The following is an 18,289-nucleotide window of genomic DNA, read 5'->3' on the forward strand; positions in this document are numbered from 1 at the left end:
CCAAATTGAAAAGGAGAAGTGAAACCATCTCTATTTGTAAACCCAAAAAATGCTATATATTGAAAATCCTTAAAATCCATAAAAATTTATCGGAGCTAATAAATTCAGCAAAGTTGCAAGGTACAAGATCCACACGCAAAAACTGTATACACTAACACTGAACAATCATCTGAAAAGTAAAGTAGTAAAACAAGAAAACAATTTATAATACCATCTAAAAGAACAAAACACATAATATATTTAAACCAGCGATTCAAGACTTATAGTAAAAAGTACAATATATTACTGAAAGAAATATAAAACATAACTATGCAAATTCTCATTAGGACTGCTTTTTTCTAATGAATGATTTGTTTTGGCAATTCTATGCAGATAAGAATGTTTACAACACTCCCGCCACTCACACTGCTAAACGGAGTTTTTGGTCATAAAAACAAAAAACGTTAATGTATAAAGATTTATGGATCCAAAGATTAAAAAAACAAACTTTTGGGAGTTCCTATTGTGACTCAGTGGGGTTACAAACCTGACTAGTATCAAGAGGATGCAGGTTCCATCCCTGGCCTCGGATCCTGCATTGCTGTGAGCTGTAGCGTAGGTTGCAGACGCAAGTCAGATGTGATGTTGCTGTGGCTGTGGCTGGCAGCTGTAGTTCCGATTGGATGCCTACCCTGGAAACTTCCATATGCCATAGGCCTGGCCCTAAGAACAAAAAAGAAACAAAAGCTTTGTGAAAACCTTGAGACAGAGATGTCTAAATAGAACAAACTTATTTCCTAAACTGTACACATATGTACTAGGATAAGAATTTCAAGCATATTGCTAGACATTAAGTTAAGACCATTCAGCAGACTCAGGAAATGGGTTAAAAAAAGCTTACTGAGGATTTCCTGTCGTGGCTCAGTGGTTAACAAATCCAACTAGGAACCATGAGGTTGTGGGTTCGATTCCTGGCCTTGCTCAGTGGGTTAAGGATCCAGCGTTGCTGTGGCTATGGCGTAGGCTGGCAGCCACAGCGCTGATTCGACTCCTAGCCTGGGAACCTTCATATGCCGAGGGTGCGGCCCTAGAAAAGACAAAAAGACCAAAAAAAGGAGTTCCCATCGTGGAGCAGCAGAAACAAATCCGAGGAGGAACCGTGATGTTTCGGGTTCAATCCCTGGCCTTGCTCAGTGGGTCAAGGATCCGGCATTGCCGTGAGCTGCGGTGTAGGTTGCAGATGCAGCTTGGATCCTGCATTGCTGTGGCTCTGGTGTAGGCCGGCAGCTGTAGCTCCGATTAGACTCCTAGCCTGGGAACTTCCACATGCCATGGGTGTGGCTCTAAAAAGCAAAAAAAAAAAAAAAAAAAAAAAGCTTACTGATTTCCGGTTTGATAAGGTTCAGGAGGAACATCTTACTTGAGCGTACATGGCCCAGAACTCACATTAACAGAAAAGGCAGATCAAGTGTCATAACAAAAACAAGAGTACTCATTTAGTCTTTTATTCCCCCTTCAACTTAAATCTAGACTAGTTTCATACTGACTTTATGAAACTATTTGACTTTGAGGATTTAGATGAAACAATGTTCATACTTGTGCATAATATTTCTAAAATATGACATTTAAGAATAAATACTCACCTTGAAGATTCCTGTGAATCACCCTTTACCATACTCTCCTCTCCACACTCCTATAGCATATAATTAAACCATCACAAAAATTAAAAAGAAATTTAAAAAATAACAAAATCGACAACTGCGAATTCATTAAAGAAATCATTAGATTTTAAGTTCTCTGGCTTTATAACTTTCTTACAATATTTTAATTTTAAAGATCTTTTCCAGAACTTTTTTTAAATAAAAGTTTTATTGGAGAAAAATAGAACCACCACGTACACAGGGAAAAGAGCACAAAAATTCAACTGATACAGAACTGAAAGTCACAATTACCCAATGTTGTTTGTGATTACTTTTTAATTTCTTAAACAGCTCCCCTCAAGTTGTGTTTTAGTCTTGCCAATTTTTTCAGCTGAAATAGTATCAAGTTTTCAAAAAATTAAGAGCCTCAGGGAAGGGACCAGCTTTCAAGATAACAAAGACGATACCAAGAGTCTCCTAATAGGACCAATTTTACCTAAAAATTCCTTAAGAGTAACCATGGAGTCTGGTGGAATAGTCTATGTATCTCAGAGACCATCAGGGATGAGTTAGAACACTGACATAGATGGTCTAGTATGGAGAGGACAAACAAAAGAGTTGCATTTCCTTGTCAGATGAGCTCACGTAAGGAAACCAGGGAAGAACTAAAAAGATACAGGCAACGGCCGTTCAAAAATAATTAGGAAGGCATTCTAAATACCACATATTGTTAGACAACAGTGTGCAAGTTGATGCAATTACAAAGAAAACAGGCAACTTTTAAAAAATAATAGCTGGTCATTGGTCTTTGAGAACTCAAGAAGACAATCAGTAGCAAACACAAGAGCCAAAAGTCTCCTCACTAGAGGGTTTTGACCTAGGTATTCTTAAAGGCTCAAATAGTCAAGGATATACACTGTTGCAAAAAGCATTAAAGTAGTTCTGATTAAAAAAATATTGAAAAAAATTTGCTTCTCCTCCAAGATCAATTCCCTTCAAAGCTTCAAGGAAAAACAAACAAGGAAGCAAAAACAAAACCCTCCCAAAACAAAACACAAAAACAAAAAAACCACTGATGGCAAAGAGAAGCCTTTTACTCACATTATCGATTTGAAAAACAATACTCTTGCTATTTTCTATGTATGAACAATCCTAGGACATTCCCCCTTAAAAGTAGGTGTCCAGTGGCTATGAGAGAACTCTTCAAGCAATTTTGAAAGGAATATGATCAGCATAATACAGAATTTGAAATTCCCAACTAGGGAGTGTATAGGGGAGATGAGGGAGGATCTAGTTCTATCTAGGGGTCTGGGAAATTAAAATAAGGATGATAGGAAAAGGCTTATATGCCAACAAAATGGAGAGCTGGGGTGCTTTTAAAAAAAACTTTGGTAGAGAAAATAGGAATGCTAAATCCCAGGATGCCTGCAACAATCTACAATTGGTCCAAGTTAAAGACAAAACTCTCCAAGCAACGTTAAAGTCTAAAGGAAGTTGAAAACTAGTTTATGAATTTTTGCTCTTGTAAAAAGTTATAAACATGTGGGTTTTGGTCTCTTTTATGATGTTCATATTGTATTCATTTTTAATATGAAGAGTTTGATTTTTCTTTCCTACCATGTTCTTCTAGTACAACTGATCAGCAATTTTCCATTTCAGCTATTTTTATAAGTACCTGTTAATCAGCACAGTAAACTCAGGGCTGAGCCATATACACACATCCCATAGTCATAACTGTAACATTTTAGGATGTGTATTTACAAGAGATTATGTAAGCAACTGTCCCTCTACTTGAAAATTTGTTTCCAAATAAACTTTTTAAAAAACATCCCTTTCAGTGTAACAGAACATTACTTAGTAAAATACCAACAGCGATGACAACTTATTTTTCTCTTCAAGGGAAATCACAAAACAGGTGAACAACCAAGTCCAGGGTGGTTTTTCTATTTGATAAATACATCCAGAACTCTGTACAGTAAATAAAGTTTGCATGCAGTTTAAGTATCTTTAAATGACATTTTAAGCAAATAAACCGTTTGCTTCATAATTAATGGTGTACAAGAACCCCCCCTCCTCCTTTTTTAATAGCCATAGGGACCTCTTCCCCAGTTCCAAACAGGAATCATGAAGACCAGGTACTTTCTTAAGAATTTCCTGCACATCATACTAAATAACATGCAAAGAGTTCAACAACATTCTTCTTAAAGGTAAGTATTACTCTTTAAATGGGCATGTTAACCACTGAAAAGTCACTCAACTATTTCCATTACACTGCTTCATTTGGTCATTGGTAGTATAAAAGAAGTCAAATAATAACAGGTTAGTTTATCCACTGGCTACTGCATGTGACACCAAATGCTTCAAGGCCATTTTATGCAATATAATTGTACTGGTTTGGGTTTTCTTTATCTCTTTCCATGTAGTCCCGGTCAATTAAGGATTCTATTCTCTTCTTAAGATCAGCAGGCTATAAGAAAAGGCAAATTTTCAGTACAGAGCTCATAATCACTGGCTCAAGCTCATTTATCAACACCCCATTAAAAAAAGAACAGTTTTGGCTCACTGATTTGTGTATTTAACCTCGCCAGCTAGGAAGTGAATGGGAGAAGCTGCAGGCCTATGCCACAGCCTCAGTAACACTGGATCCAAGGTTCATCTGTAACCCATGCAGCAGCTTATGGCAGTGACAGATCCTTAACCCACTGAGTGTGACCAAGGACTGAACCCATATCTTCATGGACACTATGTTGGGTCCTCAATCTGCTGAGCCACATGGGAACTCCCAAATCTCCTTAATTTTTTTTTCTCTTTTTTAGGGCCGCACCTGTGGCATATGGAAGTTCCTAGGCCAGAGGTCAAATCAAAGCTGCAGCTGCCAGCCTATACACCACAGCCACAGCAATGCCAGATCTGAGCCATGTCTGCAACCTATACCACAGCTCACGGCAAAGCTGGATCTTTAACCCACTGAGCAAGGCCAGGGATCAAACTGGCATCCTCATGGATACTAGTTGGGTCTGTAACCTGCGGAACCACAATAGGAACTCCTCAGTAAACCCTAAATTTGGACAAAAACTGGTTCTCAGGTTGCATTTTTATAAATTAAAAAACAAATGTACTGTGGGAAGTTCCCTTGTGGCTCAGTGGGTTAAGGATCTGGTGTTGTCATTGCAACAGTTTGGGTCACTGCGGTGGTGCAGGTTTGATCCCTGAACTGGGAACTTCCACATGCCATAGACATGGCCAAAAATGAAAGAAATGTAGGATTTACCGTTGTGGCTCATAGGGTTAAGAACCCAACCAGTATTCATGGGATGTGGGTTTGATCCCTGGCCTTGCTCAGTAGGTTAAGGATCCAGAGTTGCTTCGAGCGGAGGTGTAGGTCATAGATGCAGCTTGGATCCTATGTTGCCATTGCTGTGGTATAGGCTGGCAGCTACAGATCTGTTTTGACCCCTAGCCTGGGAACTTCCACATGCCATAGGTCTATCCATAAAAAGAAAAAAGAAAAAAAAAAGAATGCTACAACAAATAGTTTGATAAGTGAAGTATCATTCATAATTCAGATCTTCACATTCAGGTTTAATTTAAGATTTAACTGTTACCTGTAGTAAATGATTTGAAGTTTTGAATCCTACTTGTTGAAAAATCATTGAAAAAGCTAATAGTTTGTTCACATGATTGCATTCTTAGCTCTTGGGTAACAAAATTCCACTGTATTTTGTATCTAGCCTATAAAAAGAATATAATCTTGCTTGCTGACAGTTTTTCATATTGTGTAAATTGGCCACTTGATCGAGAAAGGTCAAGAGGGAAAGTAGTTTAATGCAGCAGCCAAAATTACAGCCATAATTTTATCAGAAGTTTGAATTCTGGAGTTCCCGTCATGGCTCAGGGGATATGAATCCAACTAGCATCCATGAGGATGCAGGTTTGATCCCTGGCCTTGTTCAGTGGGTTAAGTATCCGGCGTTGCCATGAGCTGTGGTGTAGGTTGTAGACACAGTTCGGATCTGACGTGGCTGTGGCTGTGGCATAGACCAGCAGCTACAGATTCTATTTGACCCCTAGCCTGGGAACCTCCATATGCTGCAGGTGCAAAAAAAAGTCTGAATTCCAAGGTTTGAAAATCAAAGTAACACTCCCTTAATTATGGTAAAAGAACTAGAAAAATCGGTACAATGTTTATTACAGTGATCCTCTAAATTTCCCTAACTAGCATTAGTGATCTCTCTGACTGAAGGTAAAATGATTGTTAAGCAGAGCCTGAGGGTCAAAGTGTGGTAATGAGGAGGCAGTATTAGATTTGGTGAAGAGAGAAAGCCTACCTTATTAGCATTAACAGTTAATGAGCACTTACATGCCAAGCCCAGTGTAAAGTTTTTTACATATATTATCTTATTTAAGCTTCACAATAATCCTACAATGTTAAGTACTACTATCTTCTCCATTTTACAAAAGGGGAAACAAGCTAAAAAAGATGAAATGACTTACCTAGTCCCAAAGCTCATGAGAACCCTAATAGTCAGGAGTCTATCCAAACTCTACCAAGTGGTTATTATCATAAGACTTTGGGAATCTCCTAAAACATGAGATACAGTCCAGTACAACACCACACTGTCTAAGGAACTTTATTACTGGGCATTATATTGGAGTATGTCTATGTGATGACTAATTTCAGTTTGCCAGAACTATTGCCTAAGCTTTTAAAAAGACGCCTAGTGATGACTGGTATTTGTATGGTTTTTGTTTTGTTTTGTTTTGTTTTAGTCTTTTTGGCTTTTCTAGGGCCGCTCCTGTGGCATATGGAGGTTCCCAGGCTAGGGGTATAATCAGAGCTGTAGCTGCTGGCCTACGCCACAGCCACAGCAACACCAGATTCGAGCCACGTCTGCGACCTACACCATGACTCACGGCAATGCCAGATCCTTAATCCACTGAGCAAGGCCAGGGATTGAACCCAAAACCTCATGGTTCCCAGTTGGATTGTTTCTGCTGCACCACAACAGGACGGGAACTCCTATTTGTATAGTTTTTAATGGACACTTATAAAGAAGACTTGACTTAATTAAAATAACTAAATCTGGAGTTCCTGCTGTGGCAGGCACAGTGGGTTAAGAATCTGACTGCAGGGGAGTTCCCGTCATGGCGCAGTGGTTAACGAATCCGACTAGGAACCATGAGGTTGCAGGTTCAGTCCCTGCCCTTGCTCAGTGGGTTAGCGATCCGGCGTTGCCGTGAGCTGTGGTGTAGGTTGCAGACGCGGCTCGGATCCCGCGTTGCTGTGGCTCTGGCGTAGGCCAGTGACTACAGCTCCGATTGGACGCCTAGCCTGGGAACCTCCACATGCCGCGGGAGCGGCCCAAGAAATAGCAACAACAACAACAACAAAAGACAAAAAGACAAAAAAAAAAAAAAAGAATCTGACTGCAGCTCAGGTTGCTGTGGAAGCTTGGGTTTGATCCCTGGCCTGGTACAGTGGGCTCAGATTCAATCCCTGGCCCAGGAACTTGTGTATGTCACAAGTGTGGCCATTAAAAAAAACCTAAAACAGGCATTCCCGTTGAGGCTCAGTGGTTAACGAATCCAACTAGGAACCATGAGGTTTCGGGTTTGATCCCTGGCCTTGCTCAGTGGGTTAAGGATCCGGCACTGCTGTGAGCTGTGGTGTAGGTTGCAGATGCGGCTTGGATCCCGAGTTGCTGTGGCTGTGGTGGAGGCCGGTAGCTACAGCTCCAATTCGACCCCTAGCCTGGGAACCTCCATATGCCGAGGAAGCGGCCCAAGAAATGGCAAAAAGAAAAAAAAAAAAAACCCAAAACAAAAAACCCCAAAAATCTGTCAAACAGCAAGGTATTTTAAGAAGAAAAAAGATAGCAAAAATAACAAAGAACCTCAAAAAAAATTAAGTCAATGAATTTGAAAATTATACTCAGCAACTAAACTTTCAGGTACAAGAACTTTTATAAATTGTTTTCCCCCTTTTGTCACAGGTGCCCCCATATGCCAATAAAGGATTCTTCTGAATCATATATGAGCATGAATGAGAAATGAAAATTGTCTGTTCAAATGGTCTTTAGGTTTTCTTCTATGTTTGTAAGATTCATTTCTAAAAAATCTAATTTTTTTGGCTGATCCCTAGGCATGTGGAAGTTCCTGGGTCAGGGACTGAACCCGTGCTATAGCAGCAACCTGAGCTGCTACAGTGACAACACCAGATCCTTAATCCACTGAGCTACCAGGGAACTCCTGAAAAATCTAATTGTTATACATAGCAAGCTCAATGTAATTTTTTTTTTGTCTTTTTGCCATTTCTTGGGCCACTCCCATGGCATATGGAGGTTCCCAGGCTAGGGGTCCAATCGGAGCTATAGCCACCGGCCTACGCCAGAGCCACAGTAACACGGGATCCGAGCCACGTCTGTGACCTACGCCACAGCTCACGGCAATGCCGGATCGTTAACCCACTGAGCAAGGGCAGGGATCGAACCCGCAATCTCGTGGTTCCTAGTCGGATTCGTTAACCACTGCGCCACGATGGGAACTCCTCAATGTAATTTTTATATATAAGCAGCTCAGTAAGAAAACAGAGAAATACCTACCTTTACTGGAAATTTCAACTGGTTGTACACTTCTGAAACAAGGAGATTGTGGCTAAGTGTCTTTCTCATCTTCATAATTCGAACAATTGCAGCATCAATTTGATACTGTCTGTCTTGAAATACTCTTTCTGTAGTGCTTGCTTGTTCCTCAACCTAACAAAAAAGTTTTAAACTTAGAAACTGTACTTGAAGTGAAACTTGATTACCTATACAAATTGTACATTTTAGGGACATAACACAGTTAATGCTTTAAATATGCTGAATTATCAAAAGAAACCTTATAAATACAGACAAAGAGAGGAAAAAACCCTACAAACAACTCTTTTCTGTCCTAATTATATTGCCCTGTACCAATGAAGTAATGCCAATATTAGTTAATAGAAAAAGACCTTATCTTTGAGTTGCTTTCCTAGAAATAAACAGCTGATGTAGAATTTATCATTTTCTTCTAAGCTATTCTCAAAAATTTAAATATGTCAGAAGAAGTTACTGACCAGATTTCTATATGACATTCGCTTACCTGTAAAAGTGACTGACTCTGACACCTGACTCAGGGTATGATACTATCCAGCTATACCCAAGGCACATGGAAGTTCCTGGGCTAGGGATCAAATTCATGCTGTGGCTGTGGCCTGTGCCACAGCTGTAGCTACACTGGATCCTTAACCAGTGCTATTATAAGGGAACTTTCAGAGTCAAACTCTAAAATTAAAAAAAATTTTTTTTAACCTATAAATCTGAAGGGCAGTTAGAAATTTACGTGTTCAGAAATTGGAGTTCCCGTTGTGGCACAGTGGAAACGAATCTGACTAGGAACCATGAGGTTGCGGGTTCGATCCCTGGCCTCGCTCAGTGGGTTCAGGATCTGGCGTTGACGTGAGCTGTGGTGTAGGCATTGCTGTGGCTCTGGAGGCTGGCAGCTGTAGACCCCTAGCCTGGGAACCTCCATATGCCACTGGTACAGCCCTAAAAGGACAAAAGAGAAAAAAAAAAAGAAGAAATCAGTTAACCTTTTTTTTTTTTTTTTTGGTTTTTAGGGCCACACTTGCGGCATATCTAAGTTCCCAGGCTAGGGGTCGAATCGGTGCTGCAACTGCCAGCCTCCACCACAGCCACAGCAACTCAGGATCCGAGCCGCATCTGTGACCTACACCACACCTCATGGTAATGCCAGATCCTTAATCCACTGAGCAAGGCCAGGGATCAAACCTGCGTCCTCATGGATGCTAGTCAGATTCATTTCCACAGAGCCATGACGGGAACCCCAGTTAACCAATTTTAATGCTTTAGCACCTAAATTGAAAGAATAATTTGGGCTTTTTTGTAGTCAGTTTCTTTCTGATACAACACACTTCTTTTGAAAGGACATAGTTATCTAAGGGAGTATCACACCTTTGATGTGAACATGAACAAGACAGGAACTTGTTTGTGATACTGACCTCTGTCTCACGTTAAAACTTTCTTTTTTTTTGGTCTTCTTTTTTTAGGGCTGCACCTGCGGCATATGGAGGTTCCCAGGCTAGGGGTCGAATCGGAGCTGCAGCTGCTAGCCTACACCACAGCCACAGCAACTCAGCATCCAAGCCATATCTGCGACCCACACCACAGCTCACAGCAACATTGGATCCTTAACCCACTGAGCGAGGCCAGGGATCGAACCCACAACCTCACGGTTCATAGTCGGATTTGTTTCCGCTGCGCCATGATGGGAACTCCAAAACTTTTTCTCAAGAATTGCATTAAACATTGTCGGAATTGAAACCAACTGGTTTCAAGAAAATGCTGCAGTTGTTGGTTTCTTTAATAAAAGTATCTTACAAATTCAAATGACAAAAAACAAAATATTCACTGTTAATCAAAGAAATACTAACTATATCATTCCAATTTTTCACCAAGCAAGTTGGCAAAAGATTGAAAAAAGAAAACATAATCTTTAGTGCTGGCAAGGGCCGTGTGCCATTTTAAAAGATGTTTAATGGCATGGAAAAATTCCAAGGATTTAGGGAATTCCTATTGTGGCTCAGCAGATTAAGAACCCAACTAGTATCCATGAGGATATGGGTTCAATCCTTGGCCTCGCTCATTGGGGTAGGGATCTGGAGTTGCCGTGAGCTGTGGTGGTATAGGTCACAGACACGACTCGGGCCCACGTTGCTGTGCCTGTGGTGTAGGTTGGCAACTGTAGCTCTGATGCAACCCCTAGCCTTGGAACTTCCATATGTTAGGGGTGAGGGTACCCCCCCCAAAAAAAAAGAAAAAAGAAAAAAAAATTCTAAAGATTTAATGTTAAACAACCAAAGAGCAGGATATAAAATTATGTTGAGTATGAGGCCCAACTATGTATACCTCCCTACCCCAAAACCTGCAAAATCAAAAACTGAAATACAGTGAGCTAGATATAAGCACAAATAATGTTAACGTCAGTGGTAGTCTTCTAGGGTAAACTCTTCTTTACAAGTCCTTATTATGAACACATATAATTCCAGTACATTAGGATGAGGAGAATGCAAAAGAAATACCGTTTCTTTCATCTGAATTTGATTGATCTTTATCCTGAAAAGTTTGTGCTTGAAATCATCATTACAAATGAACTTGTCACCATCTTCGATATCTTTACCCTTTGGATTTTTTGCCAGAACTCTAGCTTTGCCACAGGCCAATGACTGCAGTGTTCTCCTTAACTCTCCATCCTCTGAAGAAGAAAGAGTGGCTCAGTTATTTGTTACTAGGTCATCAACATGAACAACCATATTCAACCTCAATCTAGCTTCTACCCCATCCCTTTATTAAAACTGTTTCCTTTTCCCCCAAGGTCATGAACAACTTTCTCTTTGTTCTATCCAATGGCCTTTTTCTGATTGACCTCTAAAGGCTTCAATTATCATTCCATGTGGGTAACCACTGCATCTTCAGAAATGACGTCCCACTTTTTCCTAGTCCCTCATTTAAAGGGTACCTCTACCTGGCTATTTTACTATCATCAACTCCAGTATTTCCAACATTTTATTCATCCTCTTCCCCATAAAACTGTTTTCTTTCCAATTGTTGGTCATGAAGCTACCAACCTATTCTGGTGAGAAACCCTGGAATCATCTTTTAACTCTTCCCTTTCTTTCATCCTCCACTACCTAGTAGTTGCTTCCTTAAAGATGCCCTTCTCTCTTCTCATTGGTCTCATTCTAGTCTAAGCCCTTTATCACATTATGACTGAATTATCTCACTAGCTTCTGGACTGGAATCTCTTTATCCTCCAAGCTGTCCTACTCTCTATTGATTCTAGGCAAGCTGCCCAAATAAGTCACTTCCATCATGGCACACACTTGAGATCCTACAATGTATGCTGGCTCACCATATCCTTCCTAACTTTGTATCTTACTATTCTATGCCTTTGTAACATATGCCTTCTTCCTAACTGAAATCTGAAAGCCTAGGTCAAGTCTCACTTCCTTCCTAATTAGTAATAGTCCACAGTTACCTCATTTCACTAAACTCCTAACATACTGCATCAGCACCATAGATTGGTACTTATTGGTTGTGAAATTATTTCAAGTGTCATCTCCCCCTTCCCCATGGTTATATTATGGGTACTAAGCATAGGGATTATTCCTTTATAGTCCCTCAGAGCTCTTAAGCAAGTGGGTGAAAATAGTGGACGCTGAATAATGCTTGCTAATAAGATGATTCAATACAAACCTATTCCAGTAGCCTGCTTGATCTCTTCTAAACTGAACTCCTCTCCCTCATTAAACATTAGCAGCACCAGTGTTTGAAAAAGAGAGACCTGGAGTTCTTTTTTACCCTGTTGGAGAAACAAGAGTTTAGCCATCACTAAAAAAAAAAAAATTAATCACATAACTAATCTCTTACAGGAAAAGCATTTTTCAATTAGTTGATTGAGAAACACAGATTAATATTATCCAGAAAAGAGCCAGTATGTTCAATGTAGGGTTTTGGTATGGTCCTATCTAAAACAGGAGGATTGGGTGACCTTGTAATTAAAACAGAATAACAAAGTTTATGAAAATTAATAACTCAGACTTATGTGCCATTACAGATATTTACCATGAGCAGCAAAAAAAAAAAAAATCACTATTTCAATACATTTTTTGACTTGAGTGAGATTAGTCATGAAAAGCTGCAGGAATTTTTTGAAATTAGATATGAGAACTGTTCCCCTTAACGCCTACTCTACTCTCTAGCTCCCAGCAACAAGAAGAGAAGTTTCCTGTCAGGAAGTGGTAGCATGAATTTTGCATCCACGGGTGTGGAAAAGGACGTGGGGGAAAAGGGTTATTGGTTTTGGTTTTGCAGCAGGGCCAAATCGAGTGTGGCAAAGACCACATTCTCATATACAAAGCCATGACAAGCTATCACTATGTCATGTAGATATTTATGATCAATTTATAAAAATAAGCCTTAAGCCTATAAGTTAAGAGGGTTCACCTTAATATCAAAGATGAAGGTGAAACTATGTTTGGGGAACATCCACTTACCTCCTTAAATTCTGCCTTTAGCACACAATGTCCTAGGGTTGATTGCCACTGAAGTTTCCTGCCACTATGTTTACCTAGGTAAAATGTCTTGAAAATCTCCTGAAGTTTTACCATCTACAATAAATAAAATAAAAACTTTACTTCAGCTCTGTATCCAACAATCACATTCACCACTCTTTATCTCATGTGTACAAATTTCTGGAAGTTTTTTTTTTAAACAAATTTCTGAGTTTTTAAGACTATACCTAGCAAGTCCACTGATCACTTTCATGTAAGGTAACAACTACCACATTGAATGACATTAATCAGTCTTTAGACTCTCTGATCTATCTGCAAAATTATATCATCCCCTCTTTTGAAATATTCACCTCCAATGTCTTTTGTGCCTCTGCACCATGCTGGTTCCTTTATCACACTATTGCTTCTTCATTGGTTTCCTTTACAGGTAGGTACCTCTTCCTACCACCTGACAAATGTGAGCCGTTTCCAAAGTTCTATTAATGAGTTGATCTGCTCCCTAGACTTCCATAATCATCTCCATGGAGGACTTTCAGTATCTATCTCTTTAGCCTTAACTCCTTTTCTAAGCTTCAGCCCTGGGTTAAGACATTTCCCCAGGAATTAGGATGGATTTACTCAAGTACCCATCACTCAGCAATCCAACTCCTTGGGTGATATATGGGCAAGAATTCTTTTCTTTTTTTTTTTTTTTTTTGGTCTTTTTAGGGCCACACCTGAGGCATATGGAAATTCCCAGGCTAGGGGTTTAATCGGAGCTACAGCTGCTGGACTACACCACAGCCACAGCAATACAGGATCCGAGCCACGTCTGCGATGTATACTATAGCTCACGGCAATGCTGGATCCCCAACCCACTGGATGATGCCAGGGACTGAGCCCACGTCCTCATGGATACTAGTAGGATTTGCTACTACTGAGCCAGGATGGGAACTCTTGGGCAAGAATTTTTGAGAGCTGGGCAGTTATGGAAAAAACCTGAGAAACTGAAAGAAGAGTCAAGGAAACTGGCCTTGAACCCAGAAACTTGGCATCTTTAGCTATGCTCTAATGATAAAAGTATGAGTAATATAAATAAAAATATGCTTATTAAATCCTTAACAGCAACTCTTACCTCTGGTGGTAAATGGACTTCCATAGGCACATATGTTGGCCAATAACCCATTGTTAGGATATTCACAGTTAATTCAATATTCCCAGGTACGTTCTGGTTCTGCATATACTACAATAAGATCAACAAGCATACTGAGATCTTAAAAAATAAAAGTATATACATTTCATGCCATAATAATGACCATTTAAGAAGTTCTCTATTACAAAATTACATGTGAATACTGACCACCTTTTGATATAAAAAGTAACTATTAAAAGAACTATAAATAAAGCCTATATTAAATGCACAAGCAAAGCGCACTGGGTAACATTTTGCTACAATGGTACACAAGGATCACGTGACTCTGTTAGAGGCATTAACAACTTAAATGATTTCTTACAGATGACTGGGCTATGGTGGTATGGAGAAAAGAATGGAGAAAAAAAATCCCATACCACCTATAGTCTTCACCTTTGGAGACCTGTATGTGGCTTGGAACACCTGGAAGCACTCCACACTCCTCACCCTACCAGCCAGCCCAATTCTCCAGTTTTTTACTTGCTCAACTACCTGCTGCAGGGATGACCTGAAGTGGTAAAGGAAGAGGAAAGGGCAAAGCAGATAAACCCTATTCTATAGCTATTAGAGGACCCATGATCCTACCGACCGTGACCTTTCACTTGAGTCCTCCACTCTCTCATTTCCCGCCACTGGAATACAGTGGTAAATACGTCATTATCAAAACCCCAGGAGTGGAAAATCCAATTTGCTATCACTATTACTTATGCTCTTAAATATTTCAAAACCACTTTCTAACAACATCTGCAAAAACCATGGATCTGGCTTTTCATTCCCAATGTCCTCTAAGGCCTTACAAAACCACCCTATCACCAGCTTGAACCCTATCACCAGCTTGAACTCACCAATAGTGATGAGACGCTGGAAGCCCTGTTTTTCACTAGCTATAGCTTTTCTTGCTCTGGTTTCTGCTCAATACATTTTATTTCTATGTTATCTTAGGTGTGTATTGAGAATAAATTTGAAGTGGGTCAAATATACTTACATTTCATTGGTGGTTTTTTTTTTTTTTTTTTTTTGCCTTTTCTAGGGCCGCTCCCACGGCATATGGAGATTCCCAGGCTAGGGGTCCAATGGGAGCCATAGCCACCGGCCTACGCCAGAGCCACAGCAATGCAGGATCCGAGCTGCGTCTGCAACCCACACCACAGCTCACAGCAACACCGGATCCTTAACCCACTGAGCAAGGCCAGGGATCGAACCCGCAACCTCATGGTTCCTAGCTGGATTTGAAAACCACTGCGCCACGACGGGAACTCCTCATTGGTGTTTTTTTCCTCTACTGTGAATATCATCTAGGTTGCTATGAAGTATTTACAGCAAATACATGTTTCTATTGATCCTCTTCAGTACAAACCACAGCAAGGAGATAACTAAATACATTTTAAGTTCAAGGAATTAACTAAGAGTTTAACTCACTTTTACCTGTTTGAATTGAATCATGATGTCTTTAGAAAGTTCCATGTCTTTAAACATTCCTTCAAGTTTGCTGGTGAAAGCAGCTCCACATTCTATTAAAGATGTTTGTATATTTACAGTATTTTAAAGTGGTAAAAACAAAGAATTTAGAATAAAAAACATGAAATATAAAATTCACTTTAGCATGAAATATGACCTGTAACTACTCCTAAGAATAAAGAAGTCCTTACCCCAAAGTGTATGCCCCACTAATTCAGAATCAAATCTTTAATCCTGTAGTAACCTTATCTACTATTTAGGCATAAGATAAATGGGAAATTTTTATACAAATGCTAAAAATAAGATCAATGCTTTATTTTTTTAAAAAATCACAACAGCTCTGTTTGTGTAAATAGGTTGGAAACCTCATAAGCTTACTCACTTTATGTTTTCATCATACAAACATACAATGATTGACAAAAGAGACAACTGACTAAAAGAATAAAAATTAAGCTTAACATTTCCCCTCAGACATCAAAGAAGAAAAGGAACAGAAAGAATGACAAACATACCATGCTTAAGTTTGGACAGCATTGATTTTTCAGCATCTACAGATGCACTCTTTCCAACTAAAAGGCGCTTGGCTAAATCTTTCTTATAGAAGGCCTCAAAAACATCCTTGCCTATGTTAAATAATAAAACACAACTCTCATAGTAAATATTTCAACAAAAGGTTCTGAGAAAATTGCTTCAGAGTGCTTAATAACACCATTTCTCCAAGTTATTTAAATTTATACATTTACCCACGTCTGCTAAATACAAGAAACATTACAGGTAGATTTTTGTGCCAGACATTTCAAAAGCTCTTTGCTGTAAAGAATGAAGACTGAATCAACTTTTCTTTAGAAAAGCTTTAGTCGACTATTAGCTTTAGAATCAGTACTCTAGAGATTAAAACGAGTAGCAAAATTCAAGGTTTTTTTCCCCCACCCCCAACAGACACATGTGGAAGTTCCCAGGCCAGGCACTGAACCCAAACCACAGGAGCGACCTGAGCTAAAGCAGTGACAATGCCGATTCCTTAACCTGCTAAGGCACTAGGGAACTCCTCAAGGTTCTTTATAGTAGAAAAGTCAAAGCACAAGGCAATTAAGTAATATTCCTTGAGTATCCCAATAAATTAAATGCAAGAAATATTATAGAATTTTAAATATCTAACCCCCAAATAAATATACCTTCCAGGTTGATTATACTCTCTAGTTTCTCTGTTGAGTGTTTTGTTTTAAAAGAAAAATACTAAAACAAAAATACATACCATAGATAAATCTAAATATAATCATAATCTTATCCAACATTTTCTCAAGTTCTTCATCTGTAGCTTCTTTGTTTCCTGCACGAAGCTTTGAATCTACATACTTAGCTAAAATGGGGAGAAAGTTTATTGTTTAGTGATCATGAGCATCCATGAAGTACTGGTCACTATATATTCCTAAATAGGAGTATGATATACTGAGTTTTTCAACACTTCACAGGTATACATGCATTTTTAAAAAGTCTCCAAATTCAAGATCAAGTGACTTGTTTAATTTCATAGAGCTAATAAATACCAGAGGGTCAACTCAAACCCAAATCTTCTGGCTCCAGATCTAATGTACTTTCCACCATACTGATGCTTACTAGAATGGGGAATGGGTATCCGGCAGGGATACTCTGTGCTGGGGCTGTCAAAGCTCCTGAAAGACATGGCTCATCTTCTTGAGTATCCATTTTATACTGATGGTCGGCAATCTTAAACACCACTTTTTTCTATTTCTTTTTTTTTTTTCTAAAGCCACACCCACAGCACATGGAAGTTCCTGGGCCAGGGAGTAAATCTGAACTGCAGCTATGGCAACGCTGGATCTCATAACTCACTGCGCCAGGCCGGGGATCGAACCCACACCTCTGCAGCAACCCAAGCTGCTGCAGTCAGATTCTTAACCCACTTTTTATCAGAATTAAATTATCTACAATGAAAATAATCCCAAAATCATATTTTACATAGGTACACAAACTTTAAAATCTCAAAAAAATTAAAATAAAGCTGTTTTGAAGTCAAGAAAAGAAAAAAATAGTGATAAAAAACCCAGTCTGATACCATTCATCTATACCATTCATCTATAATCGCAGTGCACCACAGTAGGAACTCCTTATAAACACCAGTATTCTATTAAAACAAACCAGATACATTACAGAGTAGGAAGCAAAATTTGCAAATTTTAAGTGGCAGACCAACAAAATTTTACCCTTTTGGCAAAGAACCTTCTCGAGTACCTCTCCCATTGACATTAAGGGGTACCCAGTTAAGAAAAACTGAGAAGCACTGCAGTATACCATACCCTTTTCTCTAAATGGGCCCAGATTATTAGGTTTGTTTTCATCCTAGACATTATTCCTTTCTCATTAGCAACTATAATTTTTGCTATTTCCTGCAGCACAAATTTTGTGCTAATTCCTATAGCCCTATGTTTAGGCCTCTAGAAACAGCAAGCTGCCTCCACCTCTAAATTGCTGCAGGCTTGTAAAACAGCTATAAAACTTATTATAAAAGTAAATAGGGTCCCAAAGAAAGACCATCATGTTTGACATGTGGGCTTTGAGGTACTCTTTAGCTTGAAGGACTTATTCCTTGCATCTAGAGTCTTAGAAATCACCACCTAAGTAGAACAAACAATCCAAACATTTATATGGAACCACAAAAGACCCAGAATCACCAAAGCAATCCTGAGAAACAAAAACCAAGCAGGAGGCATAACTCTCCCAGACTTCAAGAAATACTACAAAGCCACAGTCATCAAGACAGTGTGGTACTGGTACCAAAACAGACAGACAGACCAATGGAACAGAATAGAGAACCCGGAAATAAACCCTGACACCTATGGTCAATTAAGCTTTGACAAGGGAGGCAAGAACATAAAATGGGAAAAAGAAAGTCTATTCAGCAAGCAT

The 18,289-nt window shown here is 39.3% G+C and overlaps 1 protein-coding gene across 5 annotated transcripts in view; it reads right to left on the reverse strand.

Annotated features, from left to right (window-relative positions):
• The window catches only part of CUL4B (cullin 4B), a 61,638-nt gene continuing 45,178 nt past the window's right edge, over positions 1,830 to 18,289 (reverse strand). For 3 of the 5 annotated variants that reach the window (XM_021080804.1, XM_021080803.1, XM_021080805.1), the window contains 9 exons: positions 16,617 to 16,721; positions 15,874 to 15,984; positions 15,329 to 15,414; positions 13,847 to 13,954; positions 12,715 to 12,828; positions 11,915 to 12,020; positions 10,741 to 10,913; positions 8,222 to 8,374; positions 1,830 to 4,086 (listed from right to left, as the gene is read on the reverse strand). In XM_021080804.1, the coding sequence (XP_020936463.1) occupies positions 3,991 to 4,086; positions 8,222 to 8,374; positions 10,741 to 10,913; positions 11,915 to 12,020; positions 12,715 to 12,828; positions 13,847 to 13,954; positions 15,329 to 15,414; positions 15,874 to 15,984; positions 16,617 to 16,721 (1,052 nt within the window). In that variant the 3' untranslated portion in view covers positions 1,830 to 3,990. Of the gene's footprint in view, positions 4,087 to 8,221; positions 8,375 to 10,740; positions 10,914 to 11,914; positions 12,021 to 12,714; positions 12,829 to 13,846; positions 13,955 to 15,322; positions 15,415 to 15,873; positions 15,985 to 16,616; positions 16,722 to 18,289 lie in introns of all 5 variants that reach the window. The other 2 variants (XM_013986357.2, XM_013986358.2) reach the window with 1 other exon arrangement.

This window comes from Sus scrofa, chromosome X, assembly GCF_000003025.6.
Source record: "Sus scrofa isolate TJ Tabasco breed Duroc chromosome X, Sscrofa11.1, whole genome shotgun sequence".
NCBI classification, from domain to species: Eukaryota; Metazoa; Chordata; class Mammalia; order Artiodactyla; family Suidae; genus Sus; species Sus scrofa.